We start from the raw sequence: 20632 nt of genomic DNA, 5'->3' as shown, positions 1-20632 counted from the left end.
AGGGGGAAAATGCAGACAACATATCTCATTATGTATAATGTGGTTAAAGCTGTTTGTGTTGATTTAGTAATGCATATTGTAGTAGGACAAGGTGTGATTGTGTAGAAATTAGTTTTTGCAAGAACTGCGTGTTGCGGACCACCTGGAGTTTACTCATGGGCCACAGGCTGGGAACCATTGATTTTAGGGGACATTTCTCACACCCCAGTGCACTAGAGCAGCCATTTTGAAAGCACTTTGAAACAGAAGTTAAGTGTATAAAGTTGTCAGGATGTTAACAATGAAAAGAAAACTGATAGGTGCATTATTTAACAGTTGTAGCAATACATGGGGACATATAACACTAATTTCTGAAGACCTAAATGAGAATCAAGATATTTAAATATACTAAACTCCTGCCAAGAAAATAACAGCACTTTTATATTTATGAACAGTTCCAAGACCCTTTATCCATCTGTTTCACAGGGGAGGGAGTGGAAAGACAAGTTTAAAATAATGGAAGAAGTGCAAGTAGGCTAATTTTAAAGGCAATCAAATTTGAAGAAAAAATATACTGGTTATTTATACCTATCTAATCCCCAAAGTAAACTAAATGGTATATATAAATATAACTGTAATTAATTAGTACTAAGTTATGTACTGTGTATGGTGCGGTTCATACTTTTGTGTATTGAATTTATAAAAATAAATACAGAGATTTGAAATTGTGCAGATTGTGAAAACAATGCATGAGATATTTGGCCGGGCAAGTGTTGTATCAGTTAAAACAAAGCTGTGTGTGTGGTGCCTATAGAAAGTCTACACCCCTTTGAACTTTTTTCACATTTTGTTGTGTCAGTGCCTCAGAGTTTCATGCATTAAAACGAGGATTTTTTTTCCATTTATCAATACACCATACTCCACACTGTTCAGGGGAAAAGTTTTTATTGAGAAAAAGATTATTTATTAAAAATACAAAACTGAAAGATTGTAATTGGATAAGTTTCCACCCCCCTGAGTTAATACTTGGTGGAAGCACCTTTGGCAGCAATTACATTTGTGAGTCTGTTGGGATAGGTCTCTACCAACTTTGCACACCTAGATTTGGTAATATTTGACCATTCTACTTTACAAAACTGTTCAAGCTCTGTCAAGTTCCTTGGGAGAATTGATGGACAGCAATCTTCAAGTCATGCCACAAATTTTCAGTTGGATTTAGGTCGGGGCTCTGACTGGGCCACTCAAGGACATTTACCTTTTTGTTCTTTAGCCACTCCAGTGTAGCTTTGGTTGTGTGCTTTGGGTCATTGTCATGCTGAAAGGTGATGGTGACACAGAGATGGTGTTCTTTGAGTGATGCACTGTGTTGGGTTTGCGCCAAACATAACGCTTTGCATTTAGGCCAAAAAGTTCCATTTTAGTTTCGTCAGACCACAAAACATTTTTTTGAATACTTCAAACAGGATTCAAGGTGGGCTTTCTTGAGTAAAATACAGGCCAGATTTGTGGAGCGTTTGGGATATTGTTGTCACATGCACACTTTTACCAGTCGGCCTTAAAAGCCTGCAACTCTTGCAAAGTTGCCATTGGCCTCTTGGTAGCCTCTCTTATCACTTTCCTTCTTGCTTGGTCATCCAGTTTGGAGGGACAGCCTGATCTAGGCAGGGTCTTGGTGGTGCCATACATCTTCCACTTCTTAATAATCGTCATGACCGTGCTCCAAGAGATATTCAAGGCCTTTTTGATTTTGATTTTTTTTTTTTTTTTTTTTTATGTACTCATCCCCTGATCTGTGCCTTTTACAACTTTGTTCTAGAGTTCTTTTGAAAGCTCCTTGGTGCTCATGGTTGAGTCTTTGCTTTGAAATGCACTACCCAACAAAGGAAACCTACAGGAACTTCTGAATTTATCCTGAAATCATGTAAATCAATACAGTTTAACACCAGTGGAGGTCACTTAACTTGGTGTGTGATTTTGAAGGCAATTTGTTACACCTGAGCTAATTTAGGATTGCTATTACAAGGGGGTTGGGCACTTATCCAACCAAGATATTTCAATTTTTATTTTTAATTAATTTTCTACACATTTCTAGAATATTTTTCACTTGGAAGTTATGGTGTTGGAAGTGTAGATGTATGGGGGGGGGGGGGGGGGGGAACTATTAATTCCAGGCTATATGGCTCATAACTCTGCTGTTTTATTCCCAGGTTTGTTTTTATTATGGGAACGTCTATCACCCTTTCTCTTAACTCTATGCTGAAACGTGGCTATCCTCGCGTGAAGCTCTTTAGGAAAGCTCTGTGGAGGAGCGTGCAGCTGTTTCTGATAGGAGTCATTATCATTAACCCAAAGTATTGTATGGGGCCTTGTGAGTATTCAATGCTTTAGGTCAAACTTGTTTTTGATTTTGAGGTTTAACAGTGCTAGGTTCAAATTCACTAACTATCAGATATTACTGCACCTAGGATGGGACAACTGGATGAGAGCTGCTGTTTTATATAGCAGGACATTAGATACCCTTGTTCGGCACCTTTTCTGCTGACTGGTACAGCTCTTGGAAATGCTTTCTGTTTAGTTGAAACAGAATATAAAAATCAGACACTTGGTAACCTGCATGTTTTTTAAACCATGGACATGGTAGATAGGTAATAGAACAAGTAGTGAATGGAGTGGAAAGTTTATATCCAACAACAGTTGATATTGTCTTAACTCGGCCATAGTTTTTAAGACCTATTTCCAGGCTGTGTTTTCTTACATATTGCTCTGAAGCCAAAGTTCTGAAAATGAGGACCATTGTCTTGAGTTATTTCTGTGCCGAATAAACAAAGCTAACCCAGCTTTCTATCTCAAGTGTCATGGGACTCTCTGCGTATCCCTGGAGTGCTGCAGCGACTGGCATTTACATACTTCATGGTTGCAGTTCTGGAGATACTGTTTTTCAAGGCCAGGCCAGAAGACATTACCATGGTAACTAACAGACTTCAACCTGCATTCCAATCTACAAGAGCTAGTTCCCTATCAAGTACGAAATATATCCATTACCTAATGGGTATTTATTCTAAAGACCCTGATAACCTGAATAAGATATATCAAAGCTGCATGTCGTGCCCACCTCTGAGGCCATAAGTGGACTGCAGACCTCGTCATCATTTTTCCTTTCATCTGACCTGAGCAGGAGAGACTGCGAACAGGTAAGTATCAAGTTACTTATGTCTGCTTATTGGCTTGTGTAATTACACTAATTAATGTGATTTATTGTTACGTGCTTGTAGTAGTTAATACTTGTACGTATTGTGCGCTCAGCCATAGTTTTCATTAGTCCCACAGCGGCATTATGCCCCACACGAATATGGTTGCGCTGTCGTCCTTTCCGCGGGATCAAACAACCTTACGGTTGCTTGTTTCTCTTTCAGGCTGCTAGCTTTGTTTTGAAGTTTAAAAATGTTATTTTGTTTTTTGTTACGAAAATTATATCGAGTTAATGGTAATTGTGTTTCTCTGTCTGTATTTCAGTTTTTTCCACAGCAATACAAACGCAGCTGTTGGGCTTAGCAGTCCTGCATTTGAACGAGACATGTGTCAGGCTAAACTGCTTGCACTTTTGTCCCACAGTGTGTCGTTGCCATGTTAGTTTTGCTAGCAGTATTATTGTGAAGACTTGTTAGAGCTCTAACAGTAGGTTTTCCTCAGTTTTTGGACTGTTTGGTTAACCAAAAGCTCCCGTGGTAACTGTAGGTCCAGACCTGCTCCTGTTCCCACCGGTCTCTGTACAATTAACAATGTTATCATCCCGATTCACTGGCAGTTGCTGGGCTCAGCTCTGCTTTGGGTCTGGCTGTTCGCAGTCTCTCCTGCAGTGTTGTGAAAGTGATTTGGCAGCTTCAGCCACCTACAAAGGACTTTGTTCCTCGCTGGAGGTTAAACGTGGTGCTGAATGCAGTCTTGAAGCCTCCATTTGAGCCCACGCATTCAGCTGAACTGAAATATTTATCGCTCAAGCGACTGTTTTCTTGCTATCACCTTCACAAAGTGGGTGTGTGAGATACAGGGTTTCTCCTTAGTGATTTACACTGCATCTCCGCTTAATCTTTACAGAGGCCAGGACAAGGGTTGCACTCCATACTGATCCAGTCTTTTGTCGAGCACTATCTCGGCATTCCATTTGAAACAATGCGGGCCCTAGCATGCTATGTTGACAGGACAAAAAGTTGAAGGCAGTCCAGACGATGTGTTGTCTGCTCCGGGACTAAGTCCCATGGTCAAGCCCTGTCTAGACAGAGGCTGTCCAAATGGATAGCAGACTGTGGCAAAGTGGTAATTAGTGCACAGGTGCAATAATCCAACAATGAAAGACAGACAACAAATGTGAAATGGTTTCAGTTTTATTTTGTAAATACAAACGGTCTGATGACCAAACAGTAAACAAAGCAATGCGTATTGCGCAGTGGACAATTATGGATTGCAGTCCTGTAAATAACAGTAAACCAGTACATACACACAAAACACAATTTTATATAAAAGTTTGAGTCACCTGCTTGAAACCAGGTTTTTCATGATTATCTGTGCTTTAAACTGTATGAACTTGTCTATAAACACTTATATATATAAAATAAATTGAGAGGAACGGTAGTTCCTCGTCAAAGTTGTTTAAAACTACCGAGAGTCTCTGTATAGCTCAAAGATTTTTGCTGTTTTCACCATGTTGCAGCAGCAAAACTAAATCACTTAAAATTACCATTTGTACCAGTACAAAAAGTCTGAAACTTTCTTACATCAAATATAAAAAAAACCCTAAAGACCTCTTATACATAATGAGAGATGTCGTCAAACTAAGGTAAAGTTGTTGTTGTTCTTCCTCTTCCGGTTACTTTTTTTTAAGAGTGTGTAGTGACTTTTCAAACAGAAAAGCTAAATAACTGGACATCAGCAGTTTGATATCCACACCATTTATATTAAACAACTTATATTTATGTGTTAACAGCCCCTCCCCCCCAAATAAATTAATAAATTACAGTTGTTTGAACTTGCAACATGACATCCTTGAAGAGCACACGGCCTTAGCCTCCTGCGCCACTGAACTGCTTTTGAAATGCATTCATTTTTTAAACTTACATCCATGGCTGACCAGCTTTTGCTGAAAACCCGAAGGTTCTGCTCGATTCTAGAAATACTGTATTACCTGAGTGGAAGCGACAGCGAGTGGGAGAAGTACAGGGTGGAAAAGTGCAGAGCAGTTTAGAAGCAGTAAGGAGAAATTGCATCTTGAATTGCTTTAATCAGAAAACACAGGACATTGGGGAAACACAGCAGCTCAAAGTCAAACAGCCGCTTGTGTTTTTCTGATAACAAGCTGAAACTTGGAGCAGCTGATTCAAATTCAGCGCCGTTCTCAGACACGAGCGAAGGGAGGAGCCAACAGCACAGCAGAACAACGCAGTTAAACGAGGCAGTCGTCCCAGCGACAGTGAGTGGAAGTGACAGCAAGTGGCAGAAGTACAGGCGTGGAAAAGTGCAGAGCAGTTTAGAAGCAGTTTGAAAGCAGGTTGACAGCTGCAGAAGAAACTAAACTTAAAAAAAAAAAACCCTCAACAGGTGCCTCAGCGGAGCTAAACCAAGTGTGCATAAAGTGCCGCGCGATCCAGGATTTGCATAAATTAGTAAGTATGCTAGAAATGGAGCTAGAAGAAGTGTGACAGTAACAGGATCTTGAACTGGCACACCCACAATTCAAGGAAGTCTGCATCACCCCTAACAGACTGAAAGCCACCAGGGAGATAGACAGTCAGAATAGCTGGGTTCAGGTAGGCAGAAGCAGGGAAAAAAAGAAACTTCATCAAACACAACCACCAGAAATCAAAACAACCAACAACATTTGAAGTGTTTTTTAAAACCCCAAAAGTAAAGACTAAAGCGAAGTTTTACAATTTTAGAAAAGCAAACTATGAAGGTATAAAACAGAGACTAACAGAGGTAGATTGAAGTAAAATAGAGAAAACACCCACAGAAAAAGGATGGTTGTTCTTCAAAAATGTAGTACTAGAGGTGCAAAACAATTATATCCCTAAAGTAGACAAATCTAAATGTAAAACTAAATGGCCAAAATGGTTTAATAGATCAATTAAAAAAAATATTCAGCAAAAAAGGCACTTTACAGAGCATTAAAAAAGGACCAAAAAGAAAGTACACAGAAAGAGTACACGGAACTGCAAACACAAGTCAAAAAGGAAGTTAGAAAGGCCAAGAGAGAAATAGAAATGAACATTGCTAAGGGGGCTAAAACCAATTCCAAAATGTTTTTCCAATATTACAACAGCAAGAGAACATTCAAAGAGGAGGTTAAATGTTTAAGAGATACAAATGGCAAAATCGTAGATGAAGAAAAAAAAATAGCAAATATATTAAATGATTACTTTTCACAAGTTTTTACAAAGGAAGATACGGACAACATGCCCCACATGTCATCCAGATCCTATCCAGTTTTAAATAACTTTAGCATAACTGAGGCAGAAGTGTTAAAGGGACTAGGAGCTCTTAAAATAAACAAATCCCCTGGGCCGGATGAGATCCTCCCAGTAGTACTCAAAGAAATGAAAGAAGTAATTTACAAACCGCTAACCAAGATCATGCAGCAGTCTCTTGACACAGGGGTGGTACCGACAGACTGGAAAATTGCAAACGTAATACCGATCCACAAAAAGGGAAACAAAACTGAACCAGGTAACTACAGACCAATAAGCCTGACTTCTATTATATGCAAACTTATGGAAACTATAATAAGATCCAAGATGGAAAATTACCTATATGGTAACAGGGTCCTGGGAGACAGTCAACATGGTTTTAGGAAAGGGAGATCGTGTCTAACTAACTTGCTTGATTTTTTTGAGGATGCAACATCGATAATGGATAATTGCAAAGCATATGACATGGTTTATTTAGATTTCCAGAAAGCTTTTGACAAAGTCCCGCACAAAAGATTAATTCTCAAACTGAACGCAGTTGGGATTCAAGGAAACGCATGTACATGGATTAGGGAGTGTTTAACATGTAGAAAACAGAAAGTACTGATTAGAGGAAAAATCTCAGAATGGAGTGTGGTAACCAGTGGTGTACCACGGGATCAGTATTAGGTCCTCTGCTATTCCTAATCTACATTAATGATTTAGATTCTGGTATAATAAGCAAACTTGTTAAATTTGCAGACGACACAAAAATAGGAGGAGTGGCAAACACTGTTGCAGCAGCAAAGGTCATTCAAAATGATCTAGACAAGATTCAAAACTGGGCAGACACATGGCAAATGACATTTAATAGAAAAAAGTGTAAGGTACTACACACAGGAAATAAAAATGTACATTATAAATATCATATGGGAGATACTGAAATTGGAGAAGGAATCTATGAAAAAGACCTAGGAGTTTTTGTTGACTCAGAAATGTCTTCATCTAGACAATGTGGGGAAGCTATAAAAAAGGCTAACAAGATGCTCGGATACATTGTGAAAAGTGTTGAATTTAAATCAAGGGAAGTAATGTTAAAACTGTACAATGCACTAGTAAGACCTCATCTTGAATATTGTGTTCAGTTCTGGTCACCTCGCTATAAAAAAGATATTGCTGCTCTAGAAAGAGTGCAAAGAAGAGTGACCAGAATTATTCCGGGCTTAAAAGGCATGTCCTATTCAGACAGGCTAAAAGAATTGAATCTGTTCAGTCTTGAACAAAGAAGACTACGCTGCGACCTAATTCAAGCATTCAAAATTCTAAAAGGTATTGACAGTGTCGACCCAAGGGACTTTTTTGACCTGAAAAAACGTGAGAATCGACGAGAATCGTGAGGGTCTGGAATCAGCTCCCCAGTAATGTTGTTGAAGCTGACACCCTGGGATCCTTGAGGAAGCTGCTTGATGAGATTCTGGGATCAATAAGCTACTAACAAACAAACGAGCAAGATGAGTCGAATGGCCTCCTCCTGTTTGTAAACCTTCTTATGTTCTTATGTTTGAAAATATCTAGTTTCATGTTTGGATACCATAGAATGGAATTGTACACAAGAGTAGCATGTAGCTTTCTTGTCTAAATCTCTTAATAAATTGTAGTTCCTCGTTTAATTAAAAGTAAATAATGGAAGAATTTATTAGGTAGAAATAAATAAGTGATTTAAAAAATTCATAGAGAAATAAATATTTTTAAATAAATAAATGTAGAAATTTATGTTATAAATAAATTAATAAATAGCAAGCCAGAATAATGTCATATTAATTGATTTGGCTGATGCCTTTATCCAGAGCAATTGACATTTGTATACCTATACAAAAAGTATGTTTCATGGTGCATCTTCACTTGTGTCATATGTCGAGTAGTGGTTAGAGCACTGTGCTCTTGACTGGAAGGTCGCGAGTTCCATTCCAGATGGAGGACACACTGCTACTTTAAAAAAATAAAAAATAAAAAAAAACCTAATTGAATTTGAAGATGCTTTCTCATTATTGGATGGTACTGAAAACATACGTACATTTCAAACTGCATACGATTCGTACCAAATAAGCTTTAAACAGGGCTTATTTGTATCCAAATATCTCATAGGGAGCTCAAAGCAAACCACAAACACAATGAGTACTCTACTCTATAACAAGATAACAGTTTCTCAATCAATCAAGCGGAAAGCAGTTTCTCAATCGAGATTCTGCTCACAGATCATCCCGGTAAAACACGTTTAGAGGGATCAATGTTTTTCATTGGTAATGCTTGAATGATTTCTGGGGTGACGTACACATTGCTTGTGACCAATTCCCGCGAGGATTGCCTGTCTAACTAGTCAGCGAACTGGTATAAGTCACATGACTGTGTCTGTTCCAGTGAAGCAAAGGTTAAAATAATGTTATATTGACTTTTATATTGAAGGCTATTTTATTTTTATTTTTTTTTTAAACAAAGTTACAGACTGAAATTACAAGCTACAGTACTCTGCTCACTAAGATTCACATTTTGTTATCTTGTTGCCTTTATTAAATCGTTAACGTTATTTCCCAACCCAGGAAAAAAAAAAAAAAAATTAATGCGATAGTTTTATCACAGACTCAGTTTTGGCATCTAGCATGTTGACATCACCTTTTTCATTTATTTTATGTGATTAATAAAATGTACCGATCATTTTATTTTAACTGTATGGTGCTTGCTTGTAACTTACAGTACCAAGTGCAGCAAGTGTCTCGGGACCAAACCGTCAGCCGTGTAGATATACTGTTTACATCCTACTGTGTTCTTCAATGAATAGGATATAGCCAGAATACTGGATGCAGCATGCCACAAATAGGTACTGTACTTGTAATTCTACTTTTATTCACAATCTCGTTGCTATTATTATTAGTGCTGGTAGTGGCAAATACTGCAATAGTAAAGAAAATCAAAGAATAAAACACTACTAATATTATTAATAATTTAGCTAATGCGTTTATCCAAGGCGATTTCCTTAAGTTACTCCAGCAGCTTATAGTGTTCGTTTTGGATTGTCCTTTTACTATAGCGAACAAAAGGCTTTGCACCCAAACAGGGTTGTTATAGCGAGGGTGTACTGTATTTAGTATTTGAATTGTATGTTTAATACACAACACTTTCACATTGTAATATATAACGTGTGCACATTTGTTTCATTTTTGTTATTTTTCACCTCCCATAGTGTTCAGCATTTAACAGAGAGTATAAAGAAGTTTGGATTAGAATCCAATATCATCCTTTACAAAAAACTAACGTACTGCAAGTATACTTGTGCCAAAATTGTCTGGTTTTAGTATACTAATGGTACCATTATACTATCCTATTTTGGCACAAGTATACTTGCAGAATACAACTCTGTATGTTCTTTTTTGTAGACAATGCAACATTCTCAAATTCAACATTCTCAACATTTTTTTGGACAACCAAATGCCTACAATGGATTGCCCAAAGGGCAAGTACCATTACCAAAATTTTTGCGAGCCCTGGATTCCTAATGGTAACACGCAAAGTGGCCTATGGTGTAGCCTTGTAGCATTCCAGTTGGTCTACAATATTGCCTTGCGACAGCTTTGGAATTCATACCCATTAGGTAATGGTTACATTTCGTACTTGATAGGTAACGTTAGGTTATTATCACAACCCTTTCCCTGAAATAGAAATGTAACCATTAACCTTAGCTGTGTCCATGATTGCAGCAGGCTTGAAGGAAAAATGACGATGTCTGTGTCTGCAGTCCACTTATGCCTCGGGGGCGGGCATGACTGCGTCACAGGCTAGCTTATAAAAGTTATCAGGGTATTTTAGGATAAATGCCCATTAGGAAATGGTTACATTTCTATTTCAGGGAATCGGGGTTATGATAATGTTTCAAAAGTTCATGGTGTTACACTGGATTCACTCTAGATTATCTTACTTTTACTTCAGCTTTTAGGTTTAGATGTGCTAGATTTAACATTTAGGTACCTTAAGGAGATTCTTGCTAAGTTAACATTTGTGAATTTATCTTGAACTTGAACTCACAAGTTATACAGAGTTTGTGGATTTATATTTTCTGTCTTTATTTTTGTGTTCCTTTAGTTTTGGATTCCAGAGTTGATCCTGTACTGGCCTGCTTGGATCTTTATTGTGGCACTGGAGACGATGTGGCTCTGTCTGACATTCCTCCTACCGGTTCCTGAGTGCCCATTGTAAGTGTGCACTCAGAAAAGGAACTGGAAAGAGGAAGCTAAACTCAATCCCTAAAGTGCAGCTGCTGACTTATCAAAACTTGTAAATTGGTAACTACAAAAAGCACGCGCTACAATTCAGCTGGTAGGTCTGCCAATTAAGCATAGTTTGAAGGAGACCATAAACTTATATTTTTAGCTGTAGGTATGCAGAAAAAAATCAGATTGTCTAAGTACGTACAATATGTCACTTGCATTTTTATACATATGCGTACTTGGATGGGATTTTTTTTCATGGTACTGAGGGCTTATTTTATATTTACAGCTATGGCAATGGAATATGTTGTTGATACATTTAAGGATTTTTTTTCCACTTAAGTTAGTCATTTTATATGAAATTAACACAACTCAGAATTACACCTCTTCAGAATTAAAAAAAAAAAAAAAGTTGGTTTACATACTTATGGCTTTTAGAAAATGACCCATACTGTTTCTTTTGCACTTGAGACCTTTTATGGTGTGTTTACACTTAAAACTCGAACCTGAACTGGCTTAGGTTCAGTCAGATTAAAAGATTCTCATCATTTGAGCCACCCTCTCCTGATCACTCGTTTTATCACCAAACTCCTGAATAATGCGATCCAAGTCATTATTTTATTACTATAACACCTCAAAAAGCTCTGCAAATGTCCGTGATGTTCTTTGAGCTCTGGATGCAGAAGCAGCTATCTCCTTTGTTTATGTCCGTGTTATCTCGTAGTGTATGGGGCTGTGAGATGCACCTTTTTTTTTCGGCTTCATTCGGCCATTGAAATGTTTTCTCTGCCTTTTCCAGAGAAAAAAAATGACTAGAGACCTGTGCTTTATGTCTTTTTGATGATGTCGGACAGGGTCCGACATCGGACTGAAAAGGGAAAATTGTAATGTTGGACTTGATCCGACATAGGACTGCAAAGGGTTAATAGCTAAAAAGAAACATCTGCTTCTTTGAATTGTCTGCTTTTTCCCCCCAGAACTCAAGTTTATTTACCATATACTAACAACGCATCACAGTACTACAGAATCAGTGATACAATTAAAATTGATTTCATAAATCAAAAGGTTTCCTTCTAGGGGGATGTGGCAGGATAGTGCTGTGGCTTCAGATGGTATTGGCAGGAAAGATATTAGGAAACAAGGAGTTAGTTTAAGCACATGTGAGCATGTTTATTTAAAACAAGCACAAAGAAAAAGGCATAAGGGTCAAAATAAACTGTTTAAACAAACACACTTTACCGTCAGGCTGGGCATTCACCTACACTCACGGTCTCAAAACACAGTATTCACCCAAACTTCATTCTCCCAAACAAATGATTGATCCCTGCTTTTATAGCATGTGTCTGGGCTTAATTGATCCTCAATTAATCAATTAAGCTCCAGCCACATTCTGCACAAGAATTCAGCAGTGATGGAATTAACCCCATCCCTGCCAAACAAATAAACACACCACCCACCCTATTTACACCACCAGGGTTTCAGTCCTGCCACATATCTCCCTCTTATGCAAAGCACACATGGTTGCAACCGTCCACCTCCCCCCTTGAAACACCAACCCCTTCCCATCTTGTCTGTTTCTCTTCCTCCGGATTCTTGTGGGTGGGTTAGTCCCGACTACGGTGCCTCCCCATGGAGAAAGAACCAGTGACTGGGGACCCAGGCGATGTGGACAGGACTTCGAGAGTGCAGGTCTTCTGCCCCTGTCTCTCAGCGTTCTGTCAAAGGTATTATTTGGTCCTGTTGTCAGAGTAATAATCACAGTTTTGTGTCTGTGCCTGTTTGACCCTGACAATGGGGGTGTTGCCCCCGAGTGTACGTTGCAAACGTGTGCTGTCTCAGGGACCTCTGCGCTCCCAGTAGAACAAAAAAACAGAACAAAGCTGTCGCAGAGCTCTCTTGGAACAGGCCACTTTTAGGAAAACTGGACCTGGGCTGGGCCATCTGCTTTCTCATAGTCGGCTATAAATGGCTAGTGTAAAGGGTATAATTTCCTGTTATAAACATCATTGTAACAGGGTGATCCATTACTGTGTAGGTATCTGCTGAGAAAAACCAGAGACACACAGAGGACTGAGATTGAAAACACCACTCGGGCGTCCAGGTTTTACTAATACTAAACAAACAAATCGGGCAGTTACCAATGGTATCCCTAGTGCAGAAGGACACACACACAGAGAGTGTACATGACAAATACAAAAAGGACCATGTCCGACATTACAGTTTTCCCTTTCTAGTCCGATGTCGGACCCTGTCCGATATCATCAAAAAGACGTAAAGCACAGGTCTCTAGTTGTTTTTTCTTTCAAAAAAAAGCAGAGAAAACCTTTCAATGGCCAAATGAAGCTGAAAAGAAGAAAAAAAGGCCGTATCCGATAGCCCCATGCACAACATAGATATCAGAGACATAAACAAAGGAGATGGCTGCTTCTGCATCTAGCAATCAAAGACTATCAGACATTTGCAGAGCTTTTTGAGATGTTATAGTAATAAAATAATGACTTGGATCACATTATTGAGGAGTTTGGTGGTAAAACGAGTGATCAGGAGTGGATATATCAGTATGCATGTCTATAAAGAGATATGAATATATAGCAAACAAGGGGTGGGGCTTGGCTGTAGATGCAGTATTGAGTGTACTTTTGCAGTTCAGTGCCTTTTTAAACCTGTTTTTAAAATTTAAACAGCACTTGTAAATATAAATGGAATGCAAAGGGTTAAAGGCATGTGGCCAGGGTTAAACTTCAGTTTATCAGGGAGGGAAGTCTAACCTGCCAGCCCTGTCATATCTAGCACACACTCTGCTTTTTACAAAGTGTAACCAAATGTTATTTGCAATCAGAACAAAACCATATTTTATTTATAAACCAAAAACAAAACATTATTCCCTCGTGCAGGCTGCAGCCCTGCCACAATCATACTTACATTTTTACATTTAGTTGATGTTAAACACTGCCACATGGAGTCCTTTTTTGTTTACAAAAATACCAATATAGTAGTACTGGTTTCTGCTTCATGTATTATTTCAAATACATTTTTAAACACAATTATTTCTGTCAGAGGTTACCTTGGCCCAGGAGGAATTGGGGATTTTGGACATTACCCGAACTGTACTGGAGGAGCTGCTGGTTACATTGATCGTTGGCTCTTAGGAGAGAAACACATTCACCAGACTCCCACATCCCATGTAAGGAAACAAGGATAATGCTGGCATTTCGTACTATGGGGGTTTGACAAGAAGTTGGATATGCAAATCCCTCACATGATTTAAATAATTTAAGACAAATACCATAACTGACATGTATTCTGAAGTTTAGTATACATCTGCTTCCCCTATGATGACTCAAAACCCTGTTGACAGAGTTATGGCAAGTGTTTTTAATTGTTTTTGGAGTTTTAGGGAGTTTCAGAGACTTTTTTGTCACTCCTACAATCAACAGTACTTGCTGAGTTATTATATTATAGTCACCTTGCTTTAATTTAAAAGGTGTGTTTTTTTTTTTTTTTTTTTTAAACCCTCCTGTTATGTTTGATAACACTATGTAACACAATTTTTGTTCCTGGGTAGTAAGTGTTATTTCCTAATTGCTTATGCCTCAAAAGTATAGAAAATGGCTATTATTCCCCACAAACTTAGTTTGTATTTACAGTATAATCGTAAATCTCGAAAAACTACTCACTTCTAAATCTTTTGTAGTCATTTTTGTATTACTTTAGTATAAATACATGTTAATTTGGATTCATATGTTTTTTTCTGACTTTATGTGAACGAAAAGACACACATTTGTCCGTTTTTCCATTGGAAATAGTGATATTTTGAAATATCACTGTCCTGGTCACAAAAGCAAAGTTTGTGGGGAGTAATAGCCATTTTTTTTACTTTTGAGGCATAAGCAATTAGGAAATAACACTTACTACCCAGGAACAAAAAAATAATAATAATTTGTTACACGGTGTAATGCTATACACGCTTTATGTTCTGGGTCAAATTGACCCAGTGCTTTATAAGTCACCTCAAAATAATTATTACCCCAAAAAATGTATCTTACCTTAATAACCATCAAGTTAGTCAACTATGATTATAAAAGTAACTTTTTTCTTTTTTTATTCCATTTTTTATTTCCATAGATACCACATTTGTCTTATATTTATCCACTCGTTTTCATCATAAAACACACAATTTGTAAACATTTTATGCTATAATGGACATAATGTTATATTTTTATTTGCTGAATTTGCATCTAGCATTTCACACATATTTTGTCTGTCTTGCTGTCAATGTCAAAGGGACAGACATCATAATAACATCTGTTATGTTCCGGGTCAAATTGATCCATACAGTTTATTTCAAATCAAAACCGTCAAATGTATATTTTTCAAAAACAATACTTTATTTTTAGTCAAAGATAATTGCAAACATGACATGAACAAGAACAAAAATTTTTTTAATCCATACACAATGTCACATGAACAATGCAACCATAACGTCATGCAGGTATGTATGTATTCAGATCATATTCACACAGAACATGAAGGGCAGTATGTATGTGTGTGTGTGTGTGTGTGTGTGTGTGTGTGTGACCTCCAGATTAACTTCTTGCATTTGCAGCATTGTGTGGCGGTCTTGGTGAGGTTCCTTGGTGGAACCTCAGGCACAGGTGGACCGGATCCCTCGGTTGAACCCTCTCAACAATCGCTCTTGAAGGGAACTTTCTTCTCTGGATGTGGGGGTTCACAAGAGCCTTTCCCAGCTTCTCAAGGAAAAGCCTCCTCTGGCAAAGATTCCCACTGTGCCAGCCAGGATCCATTTCAGTCCAGAGCATGAATGCATTGTATGCAGAGACATCAGTGATGTACAAGATGACCAGTGGCCAACGGGCCGTCTTTCTCTTGCAGCTGTATGCGCCTGTCACTTTGTCCAGATTGCCCACTTGTCCGTTGGTGGCATTGTTGTCCAGAATCATGGCAGGTTTCTTGTCCTATCTGGTGCTCACAGCAGCGTCCTTGTGCATTGTGCTCATCAGGACCACATTCTTGTGTTTTTTTGGCGTGTATGATACAATTGTCGTGGTGTCTGTGAAGGCGAACATGGAGGTGAGAGGTTTTGCATTGCCAGCAGTTCCCTGGGAACTCCTGGGAAGCTTGTTCTTTCTGACAGTCCCCACCATGGTCAGTTTCCTCTTGAGAAGCTCATGTCCAAAGTTGTAGGAGGTAAAGAAATTGTCACATGTGATGTTGTGACCCTTTAGACCTTGGGTCATGTCCAACACCACCCTCATTCCTTGGTTCTTCTCTGGGGCTCCTCCAGGGGTTTCCCCCTGTACATCTGCATGTTCCAGGCGTAGCTGGATTGGGCATCACATGCCATGCATATTTTTATTCCATATTTTGCTGGCTTGCTCTGTATGTACTGTCGAAAGGGACAGCGGCCTCTGAAAGGAACCAGTCTTTCATCCACAGTGACATTAGGCCCAGGATTGAACATGAGTCCCACACATCCCTGATAGCTGCAAGTTTGTCCATCTCACGTCGCCTGGGTCTTGTGTCTTGTTGTCAAACTGTATGACCCTGGAGACGATATGAAAGGTCTCCAACGACATGGTTGCACGAAAGATTGCCTTGCCAGTCTCTGCATTCCATAAGCTGGCAACATATTTTTATTGTTGGACCTATAGACCCAAGCCAGTATGAGGAGCCCCATGTATGCATGTAAGTGTGTTTCGTCAAGCTCCTTCCAATTGTCTGCAAACACACGTTTCCCTTCCACGTTTGACATATCCAGTATTATTTTCTCTGTGGCTCTTGGAATGAACAATTCAAATGCTGACTTTATGTATTTGACATGTATGATAGCATATTGTGTGGGACCTGGGACCATTCTTATTATGTGTTCAGCAGACACTCTTCCCTGACTTTCAAGGGGGGATGGGGACCATTCAGTGTTTCCATTCTTTGACATGAAAACCTCACTTGGCTGTGAGGAAGTTTCCTCTTCATTTTTATTTGTGTAGAATAGTGTTGTATCTATGTGTGGATAAGAGAGAGAGGTTCCATTTGCTGCAGAAATAGAACAGTGTGTCTCCCCCGACAGCGAAAAGAGTTAGTTCCTGCGGGAAGCTGTGTGGGCTCCTGGCAATATGATAAAAATTTGTGTGTTTGTGTGTACAGCTATGAGGGAGAGAAAGATGAAGGGAGGTGAGGAGTGAGAGAAAGAACAAGAGAAGTTTATTTTGTGCAAGAACATAAGCAGCCCTATTCACTTTAGCTACCAGGTCAGTTTGACCCAGAACATCATCTGTGTACCCTAAGTGTGTAATTGTTTTCTCTTTTCTTTATTTATTTTTAAATTATTTTTTACAAGTTCATTACCCCTACCTAGAGGATAAGATGAAGGCTTATGCTGAAAAAATAAAGTTAAATAGCATTTCAGTGATGTTAAACTCTAAAATGGGTCAATTTGACGCACAACATAACAGGAAGGTTAAAAAATCCAATTTGTCTACAGGTACTCTATTTATCAACAATGCCTTACGATCCAGAAGGAATTCTGGGCACTTTCAATTCAATTGTTATGGCCTTCCTTGGACTGCAGGTAAATCTTGACTCATTAATTTACTGCTGATGTCTTATTTTTTGGGAAAAAAGGTCAAGGAAAGACTAAAAACTGCAGACTGCCATTGTGGTCTAACAAAAAGAACTCCACTCAACACAGCAGCAGACCAGTTAACTTAGTCACAGTCTTGGGTAATGTCATTTTATGTAAGGGCTGTCTTTTTCAGTTACTTGTTGCTGAATAGGGTTAATGAAAGTGTAAAACATGGCTCTTATAAATGTCACATTGTGTATGTACAGCTGTGGCCAAAAGTTTTGCATCACCTAGAATTTTAGGATTGAGATATTAAAAAAAAAAAAAAAAACTGTAAACATAATTTTAGATATTTTGTTAACATCATCTAATCAAAGAAACTACAAAATTATATCGCAAAGGTTTACCGGAAGCCGTAATAGTAGTACAGTATTTCATGTTCGATTTCAAAGTGTCAAATTTTCTCTGTTAGTTTTTCGTTAAGTATTAAAAAAAAAAAAAAAAAAAAAAAACCTACAAAGCGGTATGTAATTCAATATGTTCATGTAAAATTATTCAGCGGGTTTCATTCGACTTTATGAAGCAAAATTAGTTTTATAGGGTGATGAAAAACTTTTGGCCATAGCTGGTGTTGGTGGAATTTGTTGTGATTCTGAATTTTGAATTTACGTGTGGTTTTGTTTATTTTATCTCATTATTTCACTTCTGTATTAATGTGCTAAATTATATAATTCTGCACAGGCAGGGAAGATACTTCTATATTACAAAGACCTCCACGTGCAGATAATGGCAAGGTTTCTTATATGGGGATTCATGTTGGTGAGTCATTTGTATTGCTTAATTGTGCATGGAAAGTCCCTTGTATTTTTTTGTTTGTTTACAAAAATACACACACATTTTTTTTTAGATATTTTGTCTACATGTTTCATGCAAGGGCCCTATTCAAAAAGCAAGAAAACAATGTGTTGGCGGTTCCGTCAGCGCTTCTTTTCTTTGTGTTTATATGCTTTATCATTTCTTCTTTGCCATTTCAGGGGGGCATTTCAGCCATTTTAACAAAATGTTCTCGAGACCAGGGCTTTATTCCAGTCAATAAGAATTTATGGTAAGTTTATTTTTTACCGTAGGTTTGTCCACCAATATAACCCTTTTTCTGTAAACATGAAGCTGTGTTAAGCATTCGGCTGCTGCGTTTCTGCAGTTACAGTAACAATCACTTGTGTGGCTATTCCTCAGTTAAGTAATTGAGTGCTAATTGGAGAATGCCCACAGACTAAAAGGAGGAGAAATTATTTTTGTGGGAGAAGGGAGTCAGGGGAGTGTTTTGATGGGTGTAGCTGTACTTGTAGTGAAGGTAAAAGTCCAGTCTATAGTACATTTTATTATTTTGTTTAATCTTATTTTGGACCTCGTACTTGTTCATTTGTTCTTGTTTTCTGCTCTTTGTGTTTGTTAAACATGTGTTTATGTGCTTGAACTGCAGCTTTTTCTGACAGTGTTATTTGTGACACTATCCTGCTACAAGCCCCATATATCCTTAACTATTTTAGATACAGACTTTGAATGTTATGGAATTTCCTCAGGCAAAATGTAATGGTACCCATCTCTCTTTGACCTGAGACCTAATAGAGATGCCTAATTGTGAACGTATGACTTATTATTCTTTTTGTGTCATGGCTAAATTGATTCAATGGATCAGAACTTCACCATTTATCAGGTCATTTGTATTTGTTCTCCTTTTTTTGTTTCAGGTCATTTTCCTACATTACTACCCTGAGCTGCTTTGCTTTTGTAGTTCTGCTTATAATCTATTATGTGGTGGACGTGAGAAGATGGTGGTCTGGGGCCCCATTTTTTTATCCAGGTAAGGTGTTTATTTAATTGCATGTAAACAGCGACTGCAGCACGGAATGCAATGTGTACGTTAATCAAAAGTAGTGTTTAGAAATATTACAAAACAAATATCCATTCCCATATTTTGAATGACATTATATTTTAACTAACTGAAACTGCAAGTAATATAGTTGATAATCTATTTTCTCTTTTTTTAAGGCATGAATTCCATCCTGGTTTACATTGGACATGAGGTGTTTCAAAACTACTTCCCCTTCAAGTGGAAAATGCTAAACAGCCAGTCGCATGCGGAACACCTGGCCCAGAACCTGCTCGCGACGTCCATCTGGGTCTTCATCTCCTACCTCCTCTACAGAAAAAAAATATTTTGGAAGATTTAATGCCCTACTGTAAAGACTGCTCTATTGGATAAGGAAACCTTTCTAATCTATTTGATTTGGAAATCAATATGGGCAGCCATTATGCCAAATAAAAGGAGACCAGTTTACACATCTTTGTTTAATTTAACAATGCTGTATGAACTTTCTGGCTATTAAATATTGCTTTGTCATGTTGGAAATTAACTAATTTGTCCTGGTCAGAGCTGGACCAGTTCTAGTTTTTAACTGGTCATGCTGGCTGAAGAGACTGCGTAATGCTGTTTTTAATTGGTCGTGCTGGTTCAAGAGACTGACATTCCTAGTTGAATAGAGGTTTTTGTCTACACTTATAAGAATTTAATTAATGTAACCCCTACACTTAGTTGTATACCAGCTGGCTGTCCATTGATTTATAAAGCAGCCGAAATTGGCACACATCCACGCTGCTTAATCAAAGATTTATAGCTGTAGCTGTTAGCTATAGCAATGTTGGCTTGAGACTAGGTCTTGTTAGTTTCATGCCAAGGGTTACTGGGAAAACTGGCATTGACTCAGTTTTCAGCCTTCATCTTTTGTCTTGGTCAGAAACAGTAATATTGTCCCAATTTTTTTAATCTTTAGATACAAAACTGTAGTAGTGTGCTCAGCAAGTTTAAAAGTAATTTTATTCAGCAGTGTCAGCCCCATTTAGATATAAAGTAAACAGCTGGATTATTTAGTTTAATAATTCCAATTTTGTGTATCACTTTTAAATGGTAACAGCTGATGTTTATTTTTTTTTCTAACCTGGTGTTTTCTACGTTAACATGTTTTGATTAGATGACAATAGAAAGACAACAACGAGGAGTTATGATCTGCAATAAATACACCTCATGTTTAATTTGTTTTATATGATTGTGTTATTGTATACTGTTATTTTAACAGAGGTAGTGAATTGAAGAAAAATAAAAAAAATCCATGTTTTTCACTCTGGAAATCTGGTAACCCTATTCATACTCGGCTACAAAACTAGGTACAGGCCAACACCTTCTCCTTACTAAAAATGATGATGCATGTCAGCTTAAAAACCTTTTATTTAAACAAAATTAAATAAAACAAAAATACCAGACATGCAAATTGTTCTCTGTGGTGTTGGTTTAGCTTGCCTGTACATCAACATAC

At 38.0% G+C, this 20632-nt stretch overlaps 1 protein-coding gene across 4 annotated transcripts in view; it reads left to right on the top strand.

Annotated features, from left to right (window-relative positions):
* The window catches only part of hgsnat (heparan-alpha-glucosaminide N-acetyltransferase), a 53692-nt gene extending 33341 nt beyond the window's left edge, over positions 1-20351 (top strand). For 2 of the 4 annotated variants that reach the window (XM_041256976.1, XM_041256967.1), the window contains 9 exons: positions 2187-2347; positions 2831-2946; positions 10551-10660; positions 13733-13859; positions 17178-17264; positions 18000-18077; positions 18293-18363; positions 19010-19122; positions 19311-20351. In XM_041256976.1, the coding sequence (XP_041112910.1) occupies positions 2187-2347; positions 2831-2946; positions 10551-10660; positions 13733-13859; positions 17178-17264; positions 18000-18077; positions 18293-18363; positions 19010-19122; positions 19311-19492 (1045 nt within the window). In that variant the 3' untranslated portion in view covers positions 19493-20351. The remainder of the gene's footprint in view (positions 1-2186; positions 2348-2830; positions 2947-10550; positions 10661-13732; positions 13860-17177; positions 17265-17999; positions 18078-18292; positions 18364-19009; positions 19123-19310) is intronic. The other 2 variants (XM_041256995.1, XM_041256986.1) reach the window with 2 other exon arrangements.
* The last annotated feature ends 281 nt before the right edge of the window (positions 20352-20632 follow it).

Source organism: Polyodon spathula, chromosome 1, assembly GCF_017654505.1.
Source record: "Polyodon spathula isolate WHYD16114869_AA chromosome 1, ASM1765450v1, whole genome shotgun sequence".
NCBI classification, from domain to species: domain Eukaryota; kingdom Metazoa; phylum Chordata; class Actinopteri; order Acipenseriformes; family Polyodontidae; genus Polyodon; species Polyodon spathula.
This window is presented reverse-complemented; position numbering and strand designations above follow the sequence as displayed.